At 43.3% G+C, this 20507-nt stretch overlaps 1 protein-coding gene across 5 annotated transcripts in view; it reads left to right on the top strand.

Moving 5' to 3' along the window:
* Tp53bp1 (tumor protein p53 binding protein 1) overlaps positions 1-20507 on the top strand; it is an 87000-nt gene that overhangs the window by 4773 nt on the left and 61720 nt on the right. For all 5 annotated transcript variants that reach the window (XM_041678966.1, XM_041678968.1, XM_041678967.1 and 2 more), the window contains exons 2-5: positions 12794-12983; positions 13556-13740; positions 13960-14053; positions 14671-14755. In XM_041678966.1, coding sequence (XP_041534900.1) covers positions 12977-12983; positions 13556-13740; positions 13960-14053; positions 14671-14755 — 371 coding nt within the window. In that variant the 5' untranslated portion in view covers positions 12794-12976. The remainder of the gene's footprint in view (positions 1-12793; positions 12984-13555; positions 13741-13959; positions 14054-14670; positions 14756-20507) is intronic.

Genomic DNA, 20507 nt, shown 5'->3' with positions numbered 1-20507 from the left:
GATGGCCCAGGGGTCAGGAGACTGAATAATCTTCCACAGAACCAGAGCTCAATTCTAAGCCTCTCCATAGTGGCTCACAACTATCTGTAACTTCAGGGCCTTTTCTAGCCTCTATGGGTTCCAGACTTGCACATACTGTGTAGACATACACACACACACACACACTAGAATGATAAACAAATTAAAAACAAACAAGGTAGACAAGAGCCCTGTCCTGAGTAGTTTTATGTCAATTTGACATGAGCTAGAGTGGTTTGGGAAGGATTTCAATTAAGAAAATTAAGATCTCCCTATAGGCAAGTCTGTGGCGTGTTGTCTTAATTGAGTTAATGAGGCAGAACTTCAGCCTGCTGTGCTAGGTGGCACGGTCTTATCAACCAAAATATTCAAAGGGAGCTCAGATTCCCACCCTGTACTGGGTTTGGTTCTGCCTGGAAAGCATTCTTTATACAGAGAGAAGAGTGTCGGATTACAGGATTGCTGAGTCAGAGGTTTATCCTTGGCTTTGGGGGAAAAATACCACGACCTTAATGCATCCCAGCAGTTACAGGGTCACCTTCTAGCATGAGCAGTTGGCTCACCCGTAAAGACCTGGATTCAGACCCTGAGAAGGCACGAGTTAATCTCGGACAGATTGAGGAGAGAAGGAACGTTGCTTTATTTGTTATTTTTTGTTTGTTTGTTTGTTTTGCTTTTTCAAGACAGCGTCTCTCGGTGTAGCCCTGGCTGTCCCAGAACTCGCTCTGTAGACCAGGCTGGCCTCAAACTCACAGAGATCCGCCTGCCTCTGCCTCCTTAGTGCTGGGACTAAAGAGAAGCTTTGCATTTATTCCTATATCTGGCCACCAGAGTAGACCCACAATAAATATTTACTGAATGATTTTCCTGATTTTGACTTGCTCACATAAGGGTATGGGTAGAACACTAAGTCTCTTTCTCTTCCAGAGCATTGTGAAGAAAAAAAGATGAAGACATTTCCCTTTCCCTACTGGAGTGGTATAGATCATATAGTCTTACGTGGGGGGATCTACATACTGATTTTCATAGTTGCTAGGTAATTTACATTCCCACCAACAGTGTATAAGCCCTTCTAAACTCAGACACTAACACAATAGCCTTCTGACCAGGTAGGATAACTCTGTGTGTGTCTGTGTGTGTGTGTGTGTGTGTGTGTGTGTGTGTTCTTACCTTCCATCTTGTTTGAAACAGAGGTTCTTGCTACTGTTGCATATGCCAGGCTAGCTAGCCTGTGAGTTCCTGGGGACTGCCCTGTTGCTTCCTTCCCTAGGTGTTGTGGAATTAAAGGTACATTCTACCCTGTCTGGATTTGTGTGAGTTGTGGGTGTCTAAACTCAGGCCCTCATGCTTGCATGGTGAGCAATTTACCCTCTACAACATCTCCCCACCCCACACCAACTTTGGTTTGTTTGTGGGGGTTTTTGTTTTGTTTTGTTTTTGTCTTGTTTTTGAGAGGGTTTTGGCATGTAGCCCTGTCTAGACTTGAATTCATGAGCCCTCAGCCTCTCCTCCTTTCTAAAGTTAAAATTGCAGGCTAGCCTTTAATCCCAGTAGAAGCAGGCAGAGCTCAGTGAATTTGAGGCCAGCCTGGTCTACAGAACGAGTTCCAGGGCAGCCAGGGCTACACAGAGAACCCCAGTCTCAAAAAACCAAAAATAAATAAAATAAAATTGCAGGCTTGAGCCAAAATGCCTTCAGTCTGAGGAAAGCTGTTTCTTAAACAGGACACTCTTTTTTCTTTTTCTTTTCTTTCTTTCTGTTTTTTTTTTTTTTTTTTTTTTTTTTTTTTGATACAGGGTTTCTCTGTAGCTTTGGAGCCTGTCCTGGAACTAGCTCTTTAGACCAGGCTGGCCTGAATGCACAGAGATCCACCTGCCTCTGCCTCCTGAATGCTGAGATTAAAGGTGTGTGCCACTGCCGCCCGCCCACAGGGCACTCTTTGTGGGCTATCTTTGTGGTTTTGGAAATAGTGTGTCTGGTGCAGCTTAGTTTGGAGGCCCTGACTACGTGAGTCAAATTCTGCACATTTCCCTCTCTCCTGGGAATATTCATGAAGTGTGTTTCTGTTTTTTCAGGGAATGCTTGGCTATCACAAAATCACAAGTACTTTTTCTCATCGGTTATTATTTGAAGATCCTTCCCCAAAGCAATTAGGAGCCTTGCCTCTATTAAGGAGTTATCTGCCTGCAGAATAAGATACTATGAACTCTGAAACTTGAAAGTCTAATGAAAACTTGAAACTTAGACTTATGTCTATTCAAACATGTGCTAGCTTTTCATAATCTATTTTAGTGGTGATTCCCCCCACCACCTTTTTTTCCAAAGTAGAGTGATAAATTAAAATGAAGGCTGGGAGTCCTTACAGATCAGGAAGATCGTATTACCGACATGTCCACAGGGAGTGGGCAGCACTGTCACCTTCAGTGCCTGTCCTAGGGTGATGGAGGAAGGTCATTGGTTAAATAAAAAGAAACTGCTTGGCCCTCATTGGTTAGAAGATAGGTGGGAGGAGTAAACAGAACAGAACGCTGGGAGGAAGAGGAAGTGAGCTCAGACTCCACAGCTCTCCTCTCGGGAGCAGACGCCTGAGAGAGATGCCATGCTCCGGGGCAGACGCACGCGATAAAGCAAGCCGCCAGGTTAGACATGCTAAACCTTTCCCGGTAAGACCGGTGCTCACAGATTATTAGAGATGGGTTGATTGGGATGTGAGAATTAGCCTGTAAGGGCTAGAGCTAAAGGGCCAAGCAGTGTTTAAATGAATACAGTTTGTGTGTTGTTATTTCGGAGCATAAGCTAGCCATGTGGGCAGCCGGGGTGCTGGGGATGCAGCCCTGCCGCCGTAGTAATATGAGCAGCGGGGCTGCATCCCCAGCACCCTGGCTGCCTGCTCGGCTAGCTTATGTCCCGAAATAATTACACAGACACTGTATTCTTTTAATCACTGCTTGGCCCATTTCTACCTAGCCCCTTCTAGGCTAATTCTCACATATTAATTTAGCCCATTTCTAATCATCTGTGTAGCGCCCCTAGGTGCGCTTACCGGGAAGATTCTAGTCCATTCTGGGTCGGAGCTTCATTGCATGTGTCTGCCCAGGAGCCGGGAGCATGGCGTCTCTATGAGGCGTCTGCTCCAGAGAGGAGAGCTGTGGAGTCTGAGCTCACTTCCTCTTCCTCCCAGTGTTCTGTTCTGTTTACTCCTCCCACCTATCTTCTAACCAATGAGGGCCAAGGAGTTTCTTTTTATTTAACCAATGACCTTCCTCCATCACTAGGGCACCTTTCATCCAGCTTTGCCGCTTGCCTGTCCCTCAGTCATCCCACCACCTCCGCTCAGCGGGTCCCTTTTTCCTCGAATACTTTCTCCTTATTCTCATCCAAGGGCTTATCTCGTTGTGCTTACCTTTATGTCTCCCTTTATTTGTGGAATAAGGTTTTGTCTCATTCCACAAAGGACTCCAGAGATGTAATTTAAACACGGCTCCTCTGAAGGCAATTTCCCTGTTTGTGAATTGCGTGACCTTGGGCCAGCTGCTCACCTTCTCTGTGTGCCAGCTTCCGCATCTATACAGTCAGACTCAGAAGGCCCGGTGAAATGGCTCAGTGGTTAAAGTGCTAGCTGTAAGCCTGGCAACCTGAGTTGGATCCCCGGAACTCATGGTCAAAGAAGAGAACCAATTTATGACATCTATATGCATGCATGGCATATATCTGCCCACATGCACACTGCTAGTAGCATTTTTAAATTTTTAAATTAGTCATTTAAGCCAGGCAGTGGTGGCGCACGCTTTTAATCCCAGCACTCAAGAGGCAGAGGAAGACGAATCTCTGTGAGTTCGAGGCCAACCTGGTCTATAAGAGCTAGTTCCAGGACAGGCTTCAAAACTACAGAGAAACCCTGTCTTGGAAAACCAAAATAAAATTAATCAATAAATAAGTTGTTAAAATTATAATAACAGAGACTAGAGAGATGACTCAACCATTACGAGCACTTGATGCTCTGGCAGAAGACTCAAGTTCGGTTCCCAGGAAATACATTGGATAACCCATAACTGCCTGTAACTCTAGCTTCAGGATTGCCAATGCTCTCTTCTGACCTCTGAGAGCACACACACACAAATATGGCATACATTCACACAGATACACACACATATGCACATTAATTAAAAATTTTTTTGAAAAAATTTTTTATTATGTATATAGTGTTTTGTCTGCATGTATGCCTGCAGGCCAGAAGAGGGCACCAAATCTCATTACAGATGGTTGTGAGCCACTGTGTGGTTGCTGGGAATTGAACTCAGGACCTCTGGAAGAGCAGCCTGTGCTCTCAACCCCTAAGCCATCTCTCCAGCCCTAAAAATTTTTTTAAAGGTTGTCACTATGTAACTCTGACTGGCCTCAAATTCACTGTATAGACCAGGCTCGCCTTAAACTTACAGAGATCTGCCTGTAACTGATAACTGTCTGTAACTCTGGTCCCAGGGGATCCAATGACTTCTTCTGGCCTATGTGGGCGCCAGGCACACACATGGTTCATATACATACATGCAGAAACCCCCCCATGCACATAAAAAATAACTAATTTTTCTTTTCTTTTTTCTTTTTGTTTTTTCGAGACAGGGTTTCTCTGTAGCTTTGGAGCCTGTCCTGGAACTAGCTCTTGTAGACCAGGCTGGACTCAAACTCACAGAGATCAGCCTGACTCTGCCTCCCAAGTGCTGGGATTAAAGGTGTGTGCCACCACCTCCTAGCTAATTTTTAAAATTATAACAATAGTATTCTACATGGAGACATGCTTAGCACAACATTTGGCACCCATTCCTTCATTCCATAGTGAAGAGCAAATGAAACGCGCAAAGATCCCTGTTTTTGCGGAGCTTGCATTCTGGGAAGGGGCATAAGATAACAACGACCGTGAGTCAGTTATAAAATATGTCAAAGGGATCGGTATGTCAAAGAAAAGAAAAGTTAAATGAGTGCCAGGCTTGGTAGAGGCAGGGGCAGGGGCAGGGGCAGGGGCAGGGGCAGGGGCAGGAGGATCTCTGTGAGTTCAAGGCCAGCTTGTCCTAGTAGCAAGTTCCAGGCCAACCAGGGATACATACATTGAGACCCTGTCTCAAATGAACAAAAAAGATCTAATCAGAAAATTTTATTTTGTGGCAATTATGTGGCAAATTTTACAGAATAATAACATGATTTACTTAAGAAATAAACACAGTATAGGATTTTTTCTTTTAATTATGTTTTTCCCCACGATATTTATTGAGCTCTACATTTTTCTCTCCCCTCCCAGCCTCTCCCCTCTCCCCTTCAATCCTCCCCCAAGGTCCCCATGCTCTCAATTTACTCAGGAGATCTTGTTTTTCTATACTTTCTACTTCCCATGTAGACTATATCTATGTAAATCTCTCTTAGTGTCCACATTGTTGTCTAAATTCTCTGGGATTGTGGTTTGTAGGTTGGCTTTTTTTGCTTTATGTTTAAAAACCACCTATGAGTGAGTACATGTGATAATTGTCTTTCTGGGTCTGGGTTACCTCACTCAAAATAATGTTTGCTAGCTCCATTTTCCTGCAAAATTCAAGCTGTCATTATTTCTTTCTTCTATGTAGTACTCCATTGTGTAAATTATCACATTTTTCTTATTCATTCTTCGATCGAGGGTCATTTAGGTTGTTTCCAGGTTCTGGCTATGACAAACAAAGCTGCTATGAACATAGTTGAGCACATGTCCTTGTGGCACAATTGAGCATTCTTTGGATATATATCCAAAAGTGATATGACTGGGTCTTGAGGAAGATTGTTTCCTAATTTTCTGAGAAATCGCCACACTGACATCCAAAGGGGTTGTACCAGCTTGCACTCCCATCAGCAATGCAGAAATATTCCCTTTTCCCCACAACCTTTCCAGCATAAGTTGTCATCAGTGTTTTTGATCTTGGCCATTCTTTAGGTGTAAGATGGAATCTCAGAGTTGTTTTGATTTGCATTTCTCTGATGACTAAGGATGTTGAACATTTCCTTAAGTGTCTTTCATCCATTTTAGATTCCTCTGTTGAGATTTCTCTGTTTAGGTCTGTACTCTATTTTTTTTTTATTGGATTATGTGATCTTTTGGTGTCCAATTTCTTGAGTTCTTTGTATATTTTGGAGATCAGACCTCTGTCTGATGTGGGGTTAGTGAAGATCTTTTCCCATTCTGTAGGCTGTCATTTATTAATTGTTTCTCTCAGTATCTGTGCTGCTGGGGTTCTATTTAGGAAGTGGTTCCCTGTGCCAATGCATTCAAGTGTACTTCCCACTTTCTCTTCTATAGGTTAAGTGAGGCTGGCTTTATCTTGAGGTCTTTGATCCATTTGGACTTGAGTTTTGTGCATGGTGATAGATATGGGTCTATTTTCATTTTTCTACATGTTGATATCCAGTTATGCCAGCACCACTTGTTAAATATGCTTTCTTTTTTCCATTTGATATTTTTTGCTTCTTTTTTTTTAAAGATTTTATTTATTTATTTATTTATTTATTTATTTATTTATACAGTATCCTGCCTGTAGGCCAGAAGAGGGCACCAGATATCATTACAGGTGATTGTGAGCCACCACGTGGTTGCTGGGAATTGAATTCAGGACCTCTGGAAGAGCAGTCAGTGCTCTTAACTGCTGAGCCATCTCTCCAGCCCTATTTTTTGCTTCTTTATCAAATATCAGGTGTTCAAAGATTTGTGGATTGATATCTGGGTCTTCTATTCGGTTTCATTGGTCCTCCTGTCTGTTCTTATGCCAGTACCATGTCTGATCTCCTGGTCTGACCAGGCTAAAATCAAAAACACTGATGACAACTTATGCCTTCCTCAAGATCCAGCAATACCACTTTTGGGTATATATCCAAAGGATGCTCAGTTGTGCCACAAGGACATGTGCTCAACTATGTTCATAGCAGCATTGTTTGTCATAGCCAGAACCTGGAAACAACCTAAATGACCCTCGATCGAAGAATGAATAAGAAAAATGTGATAATTTACACAATGGAGTACTACACAGAAGAAAAAAATAATGACAGCTTGAATTTTGCAGGAAAATGGAGCTAGCAAACATTATTTTGAGTGAGGTAACCCAGACCCAGAAAGACAATTATCACATGTACTTACTCATAGGTGGTTTTTAAACATAAAGCAAAAAAAGCCAGCCTACAAACCATAATCCCAGAGAACCTAGACAACAATGCGGACACTAAGAGAGACTTACATAGATATAATCTACATGGGAAGTAGAAAAAGACAAGATCTTCTTAGTAAATTGGGAGCATGGGGACCTTGGGGGAGGATTGAAGGGGAGAGGGGAGAGGCTGGGAGGGGGAGCAGAGAAAAATGTAGAGCTCAATAAATATCAATAAAAAAATGAATAATATAAAAAAAGAAACCAGATGAGAAACTAAGGACAGATGTCTAACCAGACTTATAAGTTAGGAAAATTCTTAGTGACAGAGAGTGGATTACTGATTGCCTTGGATTTCAGGAGAGGAGGAGGAGGAGTGAGCATTTCATGGGGACAGTTATAAAGATGGAAAATATACAGATGAAGGCAATGCTTGTACCATTCAGTGCCAGTGCTAACAAGTTATGTACTTAAAGAAGGTTAAAATGTCCATGACCTTTAATCCCAGAACTCCTAAGATTGCCACAGTTTTGAGGTTAACCTGGTTTACAAAGAGAGTCCCAGGCCAGCCTAGACAAAAGTACGATATATTCTATCTTGAAAGAAAGAAGAAATCCAACCAAATGAATGAGCAAAATCCCAAACCAAACCAAAAATGGTTAAAATAATAAATTTTCATGTTTCTCTTTTTGGGCTTGTGTGCAAGGTCTTACTCTGTAGCTTCCTAGGCTTGCCTGGAACTAAGAACTCCTCCTGCTGTTGTCCTCCAAATCTGAGATAAAAAGTATGAGCCACCATACTTGGCTTTATTTCCCATGATCAAAAAATAATTAGGCCATGAAGTGGTGGCGCACGCCTTTAATCCCAGCACTCGGGAGGCAGAGGCAGGCGGATCTCTGTGAGTTCGAGGCCAGCCTGGTCTACAAGAGCTAGTGCCAGGACAGGAACCAAAGCTACAGAGAAACCCTGTCTTGAAAAACTAAAAAAAAAAAAAAGAAAGAAAGAAAGAAAGAAAGAAACAAGCAAAAATAATCAGACAGTGGATACAGTGGCTTCAACTACTGACAACTTATCTAAAAACAAACTTAAACTAGATAATAAAGAAAAATGTTGCATGTAACCATGAACACTCTGCCTAGATCAACACATTAGCATTTTGCTATATTGTTTCTAGTCATTTTGTAATTTTAAAAATTAATTTTTTGTTTGTTTATTTTTTTAAGACAAGGATTCTCCATATCCCTGACTGGCCTGAAACTCTCTCTGTGGACCAGACTGGTCCCAAACTCAGGGAGATCTTCTTGCCTCTGCTTTCCAAGTGCTAGGGTTAAAGGTGTATGCCACTACACTTGGCCAATAATTCTTTAATTAAAAAGATTGACAGAGATTGTGCTAGAGAGATGACTCGGTAGTACTGGCTGCTCTTCCAGAATACCCAGGTTCAATTCCCAGCACCCACATGGCAACTCACAACTGTCTGTAACTCCTATTCCAGGGATTCCGATGCTCTCATACAGATATACCTGCAGGCAAAACACCTATGTACATGAAGTAAAAATAAATAAATAATTTAAAGAAAAGATTGACAGAGGAATTTAGTAGGGATAAGGCTTGCTGTCTAGGATTGTTCTGTTGCAGGTGTCTCAGGTATTGGTAGGAAATTGTCCTAGAGATAGATTAGCCAAGATCATAAATGACCTCAGTTTGGTTTGCTCTCATATCTTGCTCTTATTGTCCATCACCTTTTTGTTGTCTTAACTTTTCCCTGAGATGCAGTGTTAAAAATGTCTTGGTTTCTTCTGCTTTCTTCACTTTAGTTAATTATGAGTCTCCAAAGTATTGGGGATACCTAAAATATGTTCTGAAACAAAACAAAGACTGTGTAAACCGTTCAGAAGCTTGTCACTGTTAACCCTTGTAACTGCACCGAATGGCTTCAAATGGTAGCTCTTATTAACTTAGAGATCTTGTACCATCTTTTTTTCCCCATCTCTTTAAGGCTTGCTCTGTTCATCTATACTCTCAAAGAGTATGTTGCTATTAGGTAAGATTATGTTAAGCATCCCAGGACCTGCTACATGGCAAAAATATAATAATCCATGCTATTAAGTATAACATTCGTGTAGTAATAAGAGCGGCGGGGCTGCGTCCCCGGCACCCGGCCGCCCCCACGGCTAGCTTTACTCAAAATAATTACACGGAAACTGTATTCTTTTAAGCACTGCTTGGCCCTTTAGCTCTAGCCCTTACTGGCTAATTCTGATATCCCGATCAACCCATTTCTAATAAACTGTAGCACCGGTCTTACTGGGAAGATTCTAGCCTATGTCCATCCTGGGTCGGATCACGTGCGTCTGCCTGGGAGCTGGGAGCATGGCGTCTCTCTGAGGCGTTGTCTGCTCCCGAGAGGAGAGCTGTGGAGTCTGAGCTCACTTCCTCTTCCTCCCAGCGTTCTGTTCTGTTTACTCCTCCCACCTATCTTCTAACCAATGAGGGCTAAGGAGTTTCTTTTTATTTAACCAATGACCTTCCTCCATCACATTCGGAGGTGACTGGCCATGATTTTATAGGCTCAAACACAACAGAAGGCAGCCTAAGGGTTAGAATCAGTCAGCTTGGAATACTTTACTCTTGTAGCATAAAGGGAGTGTCCGATTGTGTCCCTGTTGTTAAATTAAGTCCTTTCAGTCCTCAATGGCCTTCTCTGACACTGCGTGCCAAAGCTATCTTCTCCATTGGCAATCATAAAGCACATTTAAAGGCTGGTCGGTGAGAAGTCTGTGAGGAGACATGAGAAAAAGACTTGACAAACTGAGTCAGGCCACTTTATTTTTGCTGCTTGATTGGCTGAAATGTATTAAGAAATTGAACTCAATGGGATGATCCCAACTTGATGAGAGGCTCTGTAGACTTTTCCATTCCTTCCTTCCTTCTTTCCTTCCTTCCAAATATTTTTTTATAATATTTATTTATTTATTTATTTATTTATTTATTTATTTATTATGTATACAATATTCTGTCCGTGTGTATGTCTGCAGGCTAGAAGAGGGCACCAGACCCCATTACAGATGGTTGTGAGCCACCATGTGGTTTCTGGGAATTGAACTCAGGACCTTTCGTAGAGCAGGCAGTGCTCTTAACCTCTGAGCCATCTCTCCAGCCCCCCTTCCTCCCCTTCCTTTCTTTGTTTCTCTCTCTTTCCTTTTCCCTCTCCCTCTCCCTCTCCCTTTCCCTCTCTCTCTTTCATTTGTAGCCTTGAACTCACAGAGAATCTACCTGCTTCTTGCCTTCCCAGTGCTGGAATTAAAGGCATATACCACCACCAGCAGCCTAAAGGTTTTTCAAGGCAACCTGAGAGGAAATGGCTTTAACTTCAGAAGACAGGACTTAGTTGAGCTAATTAGAAGAAATGTTTCCTGGCAATGAGGCATCTGAAACGTTAACGCAAGTTAACACAGCCTTGTGAAATTTTCTTCTCAGGGAAGGCTTTGGAGAGAGCTCAGCTTTCCATGTGTGAGGTGGCCTAAGTACCTGCAAATTGAGGTGCTGCTGCTTCTTCACAGGGGGCCATCAACGCTCGGGCTCACCTAGGTATAATGAGTTATAGCCCCACTGGGTAACCATTCTGCCTGTATGTTCTGACCTTCTGGGTTAACTTAGTGATTAATTTAATTGCCACACTGCTTAACAAGGAATTCACAGTTTTTCTTCCCAGTGTTTTTATTTTTTTTTTAAACCTCCTAATTTATTTACTAGTAGGAATGGCTCGGATTCATTTACTTAATCTTAATTAATTAAACATTGAATTTTAATGTGCTCTTCTTAGTTCTATGAGTTGAATTTTGTTAGACCTATTTTTATCTATGAGGACCTTTGCTTCCATGTATGTACACTGTGTCCATAGAGGCCAGAAGAGGGCGTGGGGTTCCCTGGACCTAGAGTTGTGAGCCACTGGGGAGTGCTCTGTGGGAATCAACATCAGTTTCCCTATTCCTGGACCTAGTCGGTTTCTTTCCTCTCAAGCTGAGCAGATGGATTTTCTTAGTGCTCTGGCATAGTTGATGTTGACTTCATGTAGATTTTTTTTTTTTAAAAAAAATCATTTTTAAATTTTTATTTATTCATGTATTTTATGTATATTGGTACTTTGTCTGCATGTATATCTGCACACCAGAAGAAGGCATCAGATGATTGTAAACTGCCATGCGGGTGCTGGGAATTGAACTTAGGACATTCGAAAGAGCAGTGAGTGTTCTTGATCACTGAGCCATTTCTCCAACCCAGTGGATAAGTATACTTTTTTTTTTATTGCATTGATTTGGTCTCTAGTATTCAGTGTCATCAGAAGCAGAGAAACACAACAGTAGTCAGTTATGAATGGTTTTAGGATTAAGAAGTGAGATGTGTCTGCAATTTGGGTCATTTTTGCTCTTGTTGTAAAACATTCTAGGGCAGGAATTCTAGCTAGAACAATAATAGGTTCTAGATTTTTTTTTTCAGAACAACTTCATTTAAGCCAATCCTTTTGTTCCCACAAGCTTGTATATGAAGACAACATGCTTTGTTTTTGGGTTATGAAAATATGAACACTGTTATTTATAACGACAGAGAGAGGATTGGCTGGTAGGAAGTGCGTCTCTAAGCGTAGCTTATTTCAAGAGCTGAGCTGGGCATTTATAGAAGTTGAGACTCATGTATGGGCTGTGCCTAAATAATTCTGAGTCTGGAGTAGAGAAACTACCTCCTGTTTAATGCCTACTATGTATATACTTGGCTTTGTGCTTGATGCTTCTCCTACTGCCAGCTGCTTGGTTAGAATTCTAGCTCAGATCCAAACGGCAGTTAAAAATTAAAATGACAACGAAACACGTATGTCTCTTGGGCTCAGTTCATTAATAGTTGTCACAGCTGCCACACCCTTTATACGACCCTGACACCATAATTAGGATAATTAAATCCCTGGGCCTGGATCTTTTAGGTCACTGAGTTAGCATGGGCTACAGCTGTTCTCTTTGCCACTAGTTTGAGAATCACAATGCTCAGCTCTTTCAACGAGAGGCACAAGTGTCGGAGGCTGCAGTAATCCCGTAAAAGAAAGGGCAGGGAGACTCAAATAGGAAGCTTGAAAGGGAATGGGAACATGAAGAGTTACTGGGGCCTTCGGACAATGTAAAATAACAAAACCCAAACTGGCAGAGACATAGAGTGGGAAAACTGAGGCCCTTTGAATCCAGGCAGAGGTCTACGGAGGGGATTTTGATTGACACCGGCAAACCCCATGGAGTCTTGTCTCTTCTATTTCATCATCTCTGGAGTACTAGCTATGCTCAATCCTCCTTCTCTTTGCCCTTTCTTTGAAAAGCCCGGAGGCTGTCCTTTTCCATGGAAGTCAGCAAAGGGGTTAATACTCTCAAATGTGAGTCGTGAGTACCCCTGTCCTGCAGGCAGGGTTATCTGTTTCATGCTCTCTCAATGTCCCTTTGGTTCTTCAAGGGTACTGTCATTCTGGCTGTATTAGGGGGAGGGCCTGCGACGTCCATGCTGCCATGGAAACGCACCGCCGTGTTCCTTTTCTTACGCGGGGGGCGGGCATTCCGTCCCCAATCACCTATCGTCTACAGGCTTTCTTGAGTGGCGGGCCGTAGCAGCGAATGGGAGATCCGATACTGAGTGACGTGCCGGGAAAAGGGGGAGCTCGCGGCCGGTGGCGGCGGTGGCGACAGTGGCGACCTGGGGACAGATCTGGAGGGGCCTGGGAAGCGTGCAGAGACCTCTAGATCCAGCGCGAGGGACCTCCCGCCGGGATGCCAGGTACTGCTGCGAGCAAAGCGGGGCGAACTGGCCGCGGAGGTCCAAGTGGCAGGCTTGAAGGGCTGCATGCCCGGAGGGGGCGGGGTGGCAAGCATGGCGGCCGTGACGGGGACGGGGTTGGAGGACCCGGGGAGGGGGTGGGGAGGCGGTCGCCGCGGTGATCCTGAGGCCTTGTCAGGGCTGCGGGCTTCCCGCCTAGCCGAGGTTGCGAAGAGGTCTTCCTGGGGCTCAGAGGAGGCAAGACGCGGGGGGAGTTGTGGGGGGATGGAAAGGGGCGGGGAGAAGAGGTGAGGAAGGAGGGTAGGGTATCTGCGGGAAGGTGAAGAGAAAGGAGGGAGGGAAGGAGGGAGGGACCGAAGGATTCAGAGAGTCGTCGTAAATAATGGAGAACCGTGGGGTGAGGAGGTAGCTGGGAAAGTACTTGGAGCGATTGCAAATGCGTGCTACTTAGAGGAGCCCTAGACTGGCCCCTTCCTAGCTCTCCACTTCCGCCCTATTATTTAGTCTTAGATGGTGTGAGGAAGGCTTGTAGGGTTACTCTCCAGTACTGATCTTTTGTTATTCCACTCCAGGGGAGCAGATGGACCCTACTGGAAGTCAGTTGGATTCAGATTTCTCTCAGCAAGATACTCCTTGCCTGATAATTGAAGATTCTCAGCCTGAGAGCCAGGTTCTGGAAGACAATGCGGACTCTCACTTTAGTATGCTGTCTCGACACCTCCCCAATCTGCAAATACACAAAGAGAACCCCGTGTTGGTGAGTGATGCTGTATTTGAATGATTGACCCGAAGTTGAGTTCTTATTTTTCACCTCCTAATCCAAACTAACCCCAAATCCTCGCGTTTCCGGAGATCACTATCTTTTAAGTAAGGTTTGGTGGGAAAAAAATAAAACCAGCATGTTCGCACACACACATTTTGTCCATTTTGCACTATTTCGTATTCTGTGAGGATCTTACATGTGTGTATTCTCTAGGATATTGTGTCGAATCCAGAAGAACCAGCTGCCGAAGAGCAGGGAGACAGTCATAGCTCGTTCAATGAACATCTGAAAGAAAACACAGCTTCAGGTGAGCAGTTTGAAACTCAGATCTCTTCTGCAGTGTTTAAGGTTGGAGCAGAATGATTTAAACATACAGTTGGTTGGCATGATGTGTGTCAGGGAGCCTCGTGTGTTACCTAGTGTACAGTAAGCCTTCAGCAACTCCTAATGTCTTGATGTGCCAGATTAGATTGGTGTTGCCTAAATTCCTGATTTAAAGTTTGGTGGCAGATGTCTTTTGTGTACTATCCTGTAGTGATATTTCATTTGTATTTTAATAAATAAAGCTTGCCTGAAGTTCAGAGAGTTAAACAGCTACACTGACCAGCCTTACAGACCAAGCAGTGGTGACATACACCTTTGATCCCAGTAGCCACACTAGTTTGCCATAGAAACCAGGCAGTAGTGGTGCACGCCTTTAATCCCAGCCCTAGAGAGGAGGATAGGATGGGAGGGGACAGCTCACACACAGTCTCATCCTGAGATTCCTGGAGGCAGGATCGCCGTTTCAAACTGAGGTAGAGGTAAGAGCCCGTGGCCTGCTGTTTTGCTTTTCTGACTTTCAGGTTGAACTCCAGTTTTTATCTCTGGGTTTTTATTAATCGTGCTACACTATCCAATTACTTTCTTTCTTTCTTTTTTCAGACCCTGTGGATTCTTCTCACTCGGGCACATGCGGTTCCATCAGTCAGGTCATAGAACAGTTGCCTCAGCCAGACAGGACAAGCAGGTATACCACTGTGTGAAGGCATTGATTACAGTTTATTGTCCAGTCAACTCTTATCTGTACCTGCAGACTCTTTCCAAAGATAAAGAGATTCATCTTGTTTCAGTGAATTAGGGATTGCCATTTGGGGATCACATAGGATTGTGTCTTAGAATTGAGATCTGGGATCTCCTTTGGGAGGTAATACTTTGTGTAAGTACAATATTCAAATTGTAACGCATACCCTAAAGAGTATTCAGTTTCTGTTGTCTTACGAATATCATGATGGTGTCCTCTGCGTTAGGTCCGATACCGATTTCTGACATAATCTCAGTAATTGTCTCCTTGAGCAACTGTGCAGTAAAGACAGTATCTCCATTCCTGGGAAAACTGATGGGCAGAGAGTTAAACGACTTGCTTGACTGTGTTAAGGGGAGCGCCGGTCCTTTTGACTCCAGTTCTTCTTTTTCTTACTGTTCAGTGTTTCTCAGGCTCTGTCCCAGTTCTTCTAAGGTCAAAGAACACAAGCAACTTTAGATGACTTGAGGGTTAGGCTGAGGGAAAAGCTGAGAGACAGGCATGTTAGCTTGTCATGGTTTCAGCTGTTGCTGTCTCTGAAAACAAGGAGTTTTTTCTGGTGTGTTTTCTATGGTATTTGCACTTGCGTTTCCCCTCCAGTGGAAATGGGTGTTTGGAGACAGTCTGCCAGCTAGTGGGTTCGTCTTGACTGGTGCATAAGTTTTATTAGACTCATAATGGTTAAATAGATTTGAAGGGGTTTGATTTAAGAATGGGATCCTGGTGTGGTCTTGTACAACTTTAACTCCAGTGCCACTGGGTGGGAACAGGTAAATCTGTGTGTATTAAAGAGCCTGGTCTACCAGGAGAATGCTAGCTCAGCCAGGGCTGTAGAGTGGTACCCTGTCCCCCATCCCTCCTCCTACCAAAACCAAGAAGTTAATGAAAAAGAAGGAGGTAATTTCTCATAAAACTTACATTTCTGGGTTTTGGGATTGATAGTCATTAATGGCTGCAGTTTGTGCTAGTCCTGGGAGCTCACTGTTACAGGGCGACGCCTCAGCTGAGCGTTCTTTGTCACAGTGCTTGTTCCTATATCCAGCTGCCTTAGCTATGACAAGAGTCTCATTCTGTAGCAAAGACTGTTCTGGAACTCACCATGTAGTTTAATTTGACTTCTAATCACTTCAATTTGACAGTGATCCTCCTGTCTCAGCTTCTCTGCTGAGACTACAGGGGTGAGCCTCCATACCTTATGCCACTCATCTGTCATTTTTCTTTGCTTTGGTTGATAGTGTCTTTGAGGAATACATGCTTGGCTCAGGTGTGCTTTTGTGGCTTGTAACCTGGGATGCGTGGTGGGGAGTAGAAGTGAGCATATCCCATCATAAACAGCAGTAGTGTCTGGGGTGGTCTGTGCTGCTTTTCCTTGTTGAATCGTCACGTTGCTCTTGTTCTTTCTGTAAATACAGATTTTATGGTCATGTTCATTAAATGTGCAGTCACTGTGGCATGTACTTTAAAGGACTGTGTTTTCATGAGGTTTGAAACTTAATAGGGGGACGCCTAGTCTTTTTCTCAGTTCTAAGTTACAATTATGGTTGTTGCAAAGAGAACAAAATACAAATAATCCAGGCGGAAGTAAAGGAATACCTCTTTGAGGAATGCAGTCTAAATAATAAATGCAAATACGTTAGTCACAGTTAAGAGGCCGAGGAGAGCCGGGCGGTGGTGGCGCACGCCTTTAATCCCAGCACTCGGGAGGCAGAGGCAGGCGGATCTCTGGGAGTTCGAGGCCAGCCTGGTCTACAAGAGCTAGTTCCAGGACAGGAGCCAAAAGCTACGGAGAAACCCTGTCTCGGAAAATCAAAAAAAAAAAAAAAAGAGGCCGAGGAGAGGCTGTAGGTAAGAGGAAGCTCTTTCCAGAGAGTAAATTTCATGTGCAGAGGCCACAATGGTGGGAAGAATTTGAGGTGACCCAAAAGAATGGAAGTTCTTTAATACACACCACACACGCACACCACCACACACGCACTGTCGCCCCCCCATCACAAACAAGTACACAGCCACATAGAATTTTTGATAAGCAGATACTTTGAAACAAAAATCTGCTTATTTTAAAATTCCCACAGACTGAAGAGGTGGCTCAGAGGTTAAGAGCACTGGCTGCTCTTCCAGAGGACCTGAATTCAATTCCCAGCACCCACATGGTGGCTCGCAACCATCTGTAGTGGGATCTGATGCCCTCTTCTGGCATGAAGTCTTCCATGCAGATTCAGTGCTCATTATGTAAAATAAAGAAATCTTTAAAAGAAATAATTCCAAAAAAAGCTGTTCATGTTTTCCCTAGTGTTCTGATGATATAAACTGATGTTTCTACATAGGGGCTGTCCTACAATATAATATGGAAAGAAAATACATATTTTCATTTTTCCACCAAATATTTAAAAATTATTTTTCTATATTTTGTGCGTGAGTGGAGCAGATGCACACATGTAGTGTGGCGGTCAGAGGGCAGCTTTCGGGGGGGAATCAATTCTTTTCTCCCATGTGGATTTTGGGACTCAAACTCAGGTCTACAGGCTTGGTGGCAAGTGCCTTTACCCACTGAATCATCTTACTGGCCCCAAATATTATCATTTTAGAGATTCATTCTTATGACAGGTGGTGGTAGCTTAGGCCTTTAATTGCAGCACTTAGGAGGCAGAGGCTGACAGATATCTGTGAATTTAAGGCCGTCCTGGTCTACAGAGCTAGTTCCAGGGCAGTCAGGGCTCTACAATGAAATTCTATCTTAAAAAACAGCAACAAGAAAGAACCAAACCAAAACAAAAAAGACTTTTTATGTTTTATTTAAAAATTTTTTGGAGGGCTGGAGAGATGGCTCAGAGGTTAAGAGCACTGCCTGCTCTTCCAAAGGTCCTGAGTTCAATTCCCAGCAACCACATGGTGGCTCACAACCATCTGTAATGATATCTGGTGCCCTCTTCTGGCCTGCAGGCATACACATAGACAGAATATGGTATACATAATAAATAAATATTTAAAAAAAATAAATAAAATTTTTCTGGAGATTTTATTTTTATTTTACATGTAAAATATGTTTTATATATGTGTATGTATGTCTGTGTACCATATGCATGTAGTGAGTGTAATGAGGCCAGGAACGGGTGTTGGAGTCCCTGGAACAGATGGTTGTTGGCTGTCACATGGGTGCTAGGAACTGACCCCAGTCCTTTGGAAGAGCTTTTAAGTGTGGGGCCATCTCTCCGGTCTTACATATTTATTTTCATATTTCATTTAGAACTTTGTGTATTTTAGGCAGCTGTCCACCACTGAGCTATATCTAAAGCCCCCATGAAGCATACTTAAACTGAGATAATTGTACACCCACATGCTATTGTAAGAAACAACACAGAAGGCCGGGCGGTGGTGGCGCACGCCTTTAATCCCAGCACTCGGGGAGGCAGAGGCAGGCGGATCTCTGTGAGTTCCAGACCAGCCTGGTCTACAAGAGCTAGTTCCAGGACAGGCTCCAAAACCACAGAGAAACCCTGTCTCGAAAAACCAAAAAAAAAAAAAAAAAAAAAAAAAAGAAACAACACAGAGCTTATTATGGTGGTACATGCCTGTAATTTTAGTATTTGGGAGGCTGAGGCAGGGGCATCTCAGCCAACTTTGGAGTTTGAGGCCAATTTGGACTACATAGTAAGTTCAAGAATAATTTAGGATACATAGTCAAAGAAAGAAAATTAACAACAAGCAGAGAATACAGGAGAGCCTGAGTATGCTTTTCCTTTCTTTTTTTTTTTAAATATTTATTATGTATACAATATTCTGTCTGTGTGTATGTCTGCAGGTCAGAAGAGGGCACCAGACCTCATTACAGATGGTTGTGAGCCACCATGTGGTTGCTGGGAATTGATCAGGACCTTTGGAAGAGCAGGCAGTTCTCTTAACCTCTGAGCCATCTCTCCAGCCCCTCCCCCACCCCCCAGTATGCTTTTCCCAGTACAATACTGTAATATTGCAGCCAGGCTACTGTGAAGGCCCCAGCACTCACCTAGATTTCCTGCTGTGTTGTGTTTCCAGTGATCATATGTGTGGATCATATGTGTGGATCATATGTGTAGATCATATGTGTGGATCATATGTGTAGATCATATGTGTAGCTGCCACTACAATCAAGGGGCTGCACAGTGGTGTGCAGATGCCTGCTGCTCTTTCTGTGGTCATACCTCCTTCTGCTGTACCTGAACTTTTAGCAATAATTTACCTATGTTCTATTTGTAAAATTGACTTCCAAATATTATATAAATATGCAAGTGTATGGGATTGGCTTTTTTCTGTCAGCATAACTCCTGGGAGATCCGTCAAAGTGTTACCTACCATGTATCCGTTATTCCTTCCTTCCAATCTGAGTAGGCGTTTAGAGAATGTCAGATATGCCATTATAGGTTAAAGCATATTTTTTTAAGTTTTTAACTATTGTGAATAAAACTGTTACAAATATTTGTGCAAATTAAAATTTTTTGTTTATTTATGTCTTTGTGCATATGTGTCTGGGTGTACATGTGCTGGTCAGAGCACAGCTTGATTTTCTTCTACATGAAGTGGGTCCTGGGGATTGAACACAGGCTGTCAGGCTCAGTGTGTGTGTATAAATGTATATGTATATTTACACAAAGACCAGGGGCATTGCCTAACAGGCAAAGGCTCCTACAATTTTTTCTTTTTAAATTTTAAATTTTTTTTTATTTTTTATTTTTTGAGCTCACTATGTAGCTCTGACTGGCCTGGAACTCACAGATCTGCCTTTTATGCCTCCTGAGTACTGGCCTTAAGGTACGACTGCTGCCTGGCCCCTCACTCATGTAAATTGTTTATGGGCATATAAAGTTTCTTTTCTTCAATAATGCCCAGCCTTAATTGCTTGGCTGTGTGGTAGTTGCGTGTTTAGTTTTTTTTTTTTTTTTTTTGGTTTTTCGAGACGGTGTCTCTGTGGTTTTGGAGCCTGTCCTGGAACTAGCTCTTGTAGACCAGGTGGTCTCGAACTCACAGAGATCCGCCTGCCTCTGCCTCCCAAGTGCTGGGATTAAAGGCGTGCGCCACCACCGCCCAGCCCGTGTTTAGCTTTTTTAAAGAGACTGCAGGACTGTTCTGGACTGTCTCTGTTACCCAGCAGTGTGGGCGTGTTCCACCTTCTGTTCTCCCCAGCTGCTCACATGTCACTGTTTTTGTCTTTCGGGATGCTCAGGGTTGAACTTGAGACCTCAGTCAAGCTAAGCTGTGTTTTGTGGCCAGCTTATACTAACAGCCAGCTCCTTCACTATTTTTACATCATAATATATACAAATTAAAAAATAGTTTTGAAAGTGTTGTATGTATCCCAGGCTAGCCCTCAAACCTCAAGACTCAAGCTCACTGTCTAACTGAGGATGGCCTTGAACTTTTTTTGTTGTTGTTTTTTCGAGACAGGGTTTCTCTGTAGCTTTGGAGCCTGTCCTGGAGCTAGCTCTTGTAACCATGCTGGCCTCGAACTCAGAGAGATCTTCCTGCCTTTGCCTCCTGAGTGCTGGGATTAAAAGGCATGTGCCATCACCCTGAACTTTTGATGCTCCTACCCCTGCTCCAGTTACGTGGTTCTGAGGATGGAATCCATAGCCTCAGGCTCTCTAGGCAAGCGCTTTCCTAACTGAGTGAGCCCTCGTCACTGTGTTTGAGTCATTTGATAAGTATATAGAAATACCTCCTTGTA

This window comes from Microtus oregoni, unplaced genomic scaffold (genome assembly GCF_018167655.1).
Source record: "Microtus oregoni isolate MIOR12 unplaced genomic scaffold, Mior012 000031F_ref0000149, whole genome shotgun sequence".
NCBI lineage: Eukaryota > Metazoa > Chordata > Mammalia > Rodentia > Cricetidae > Microtus > Microtus oregoni.
Note: the sequence above shows the minus strand (reverse complement) of the source record. Positions and strands in the feature narration are given on the sequence as shown.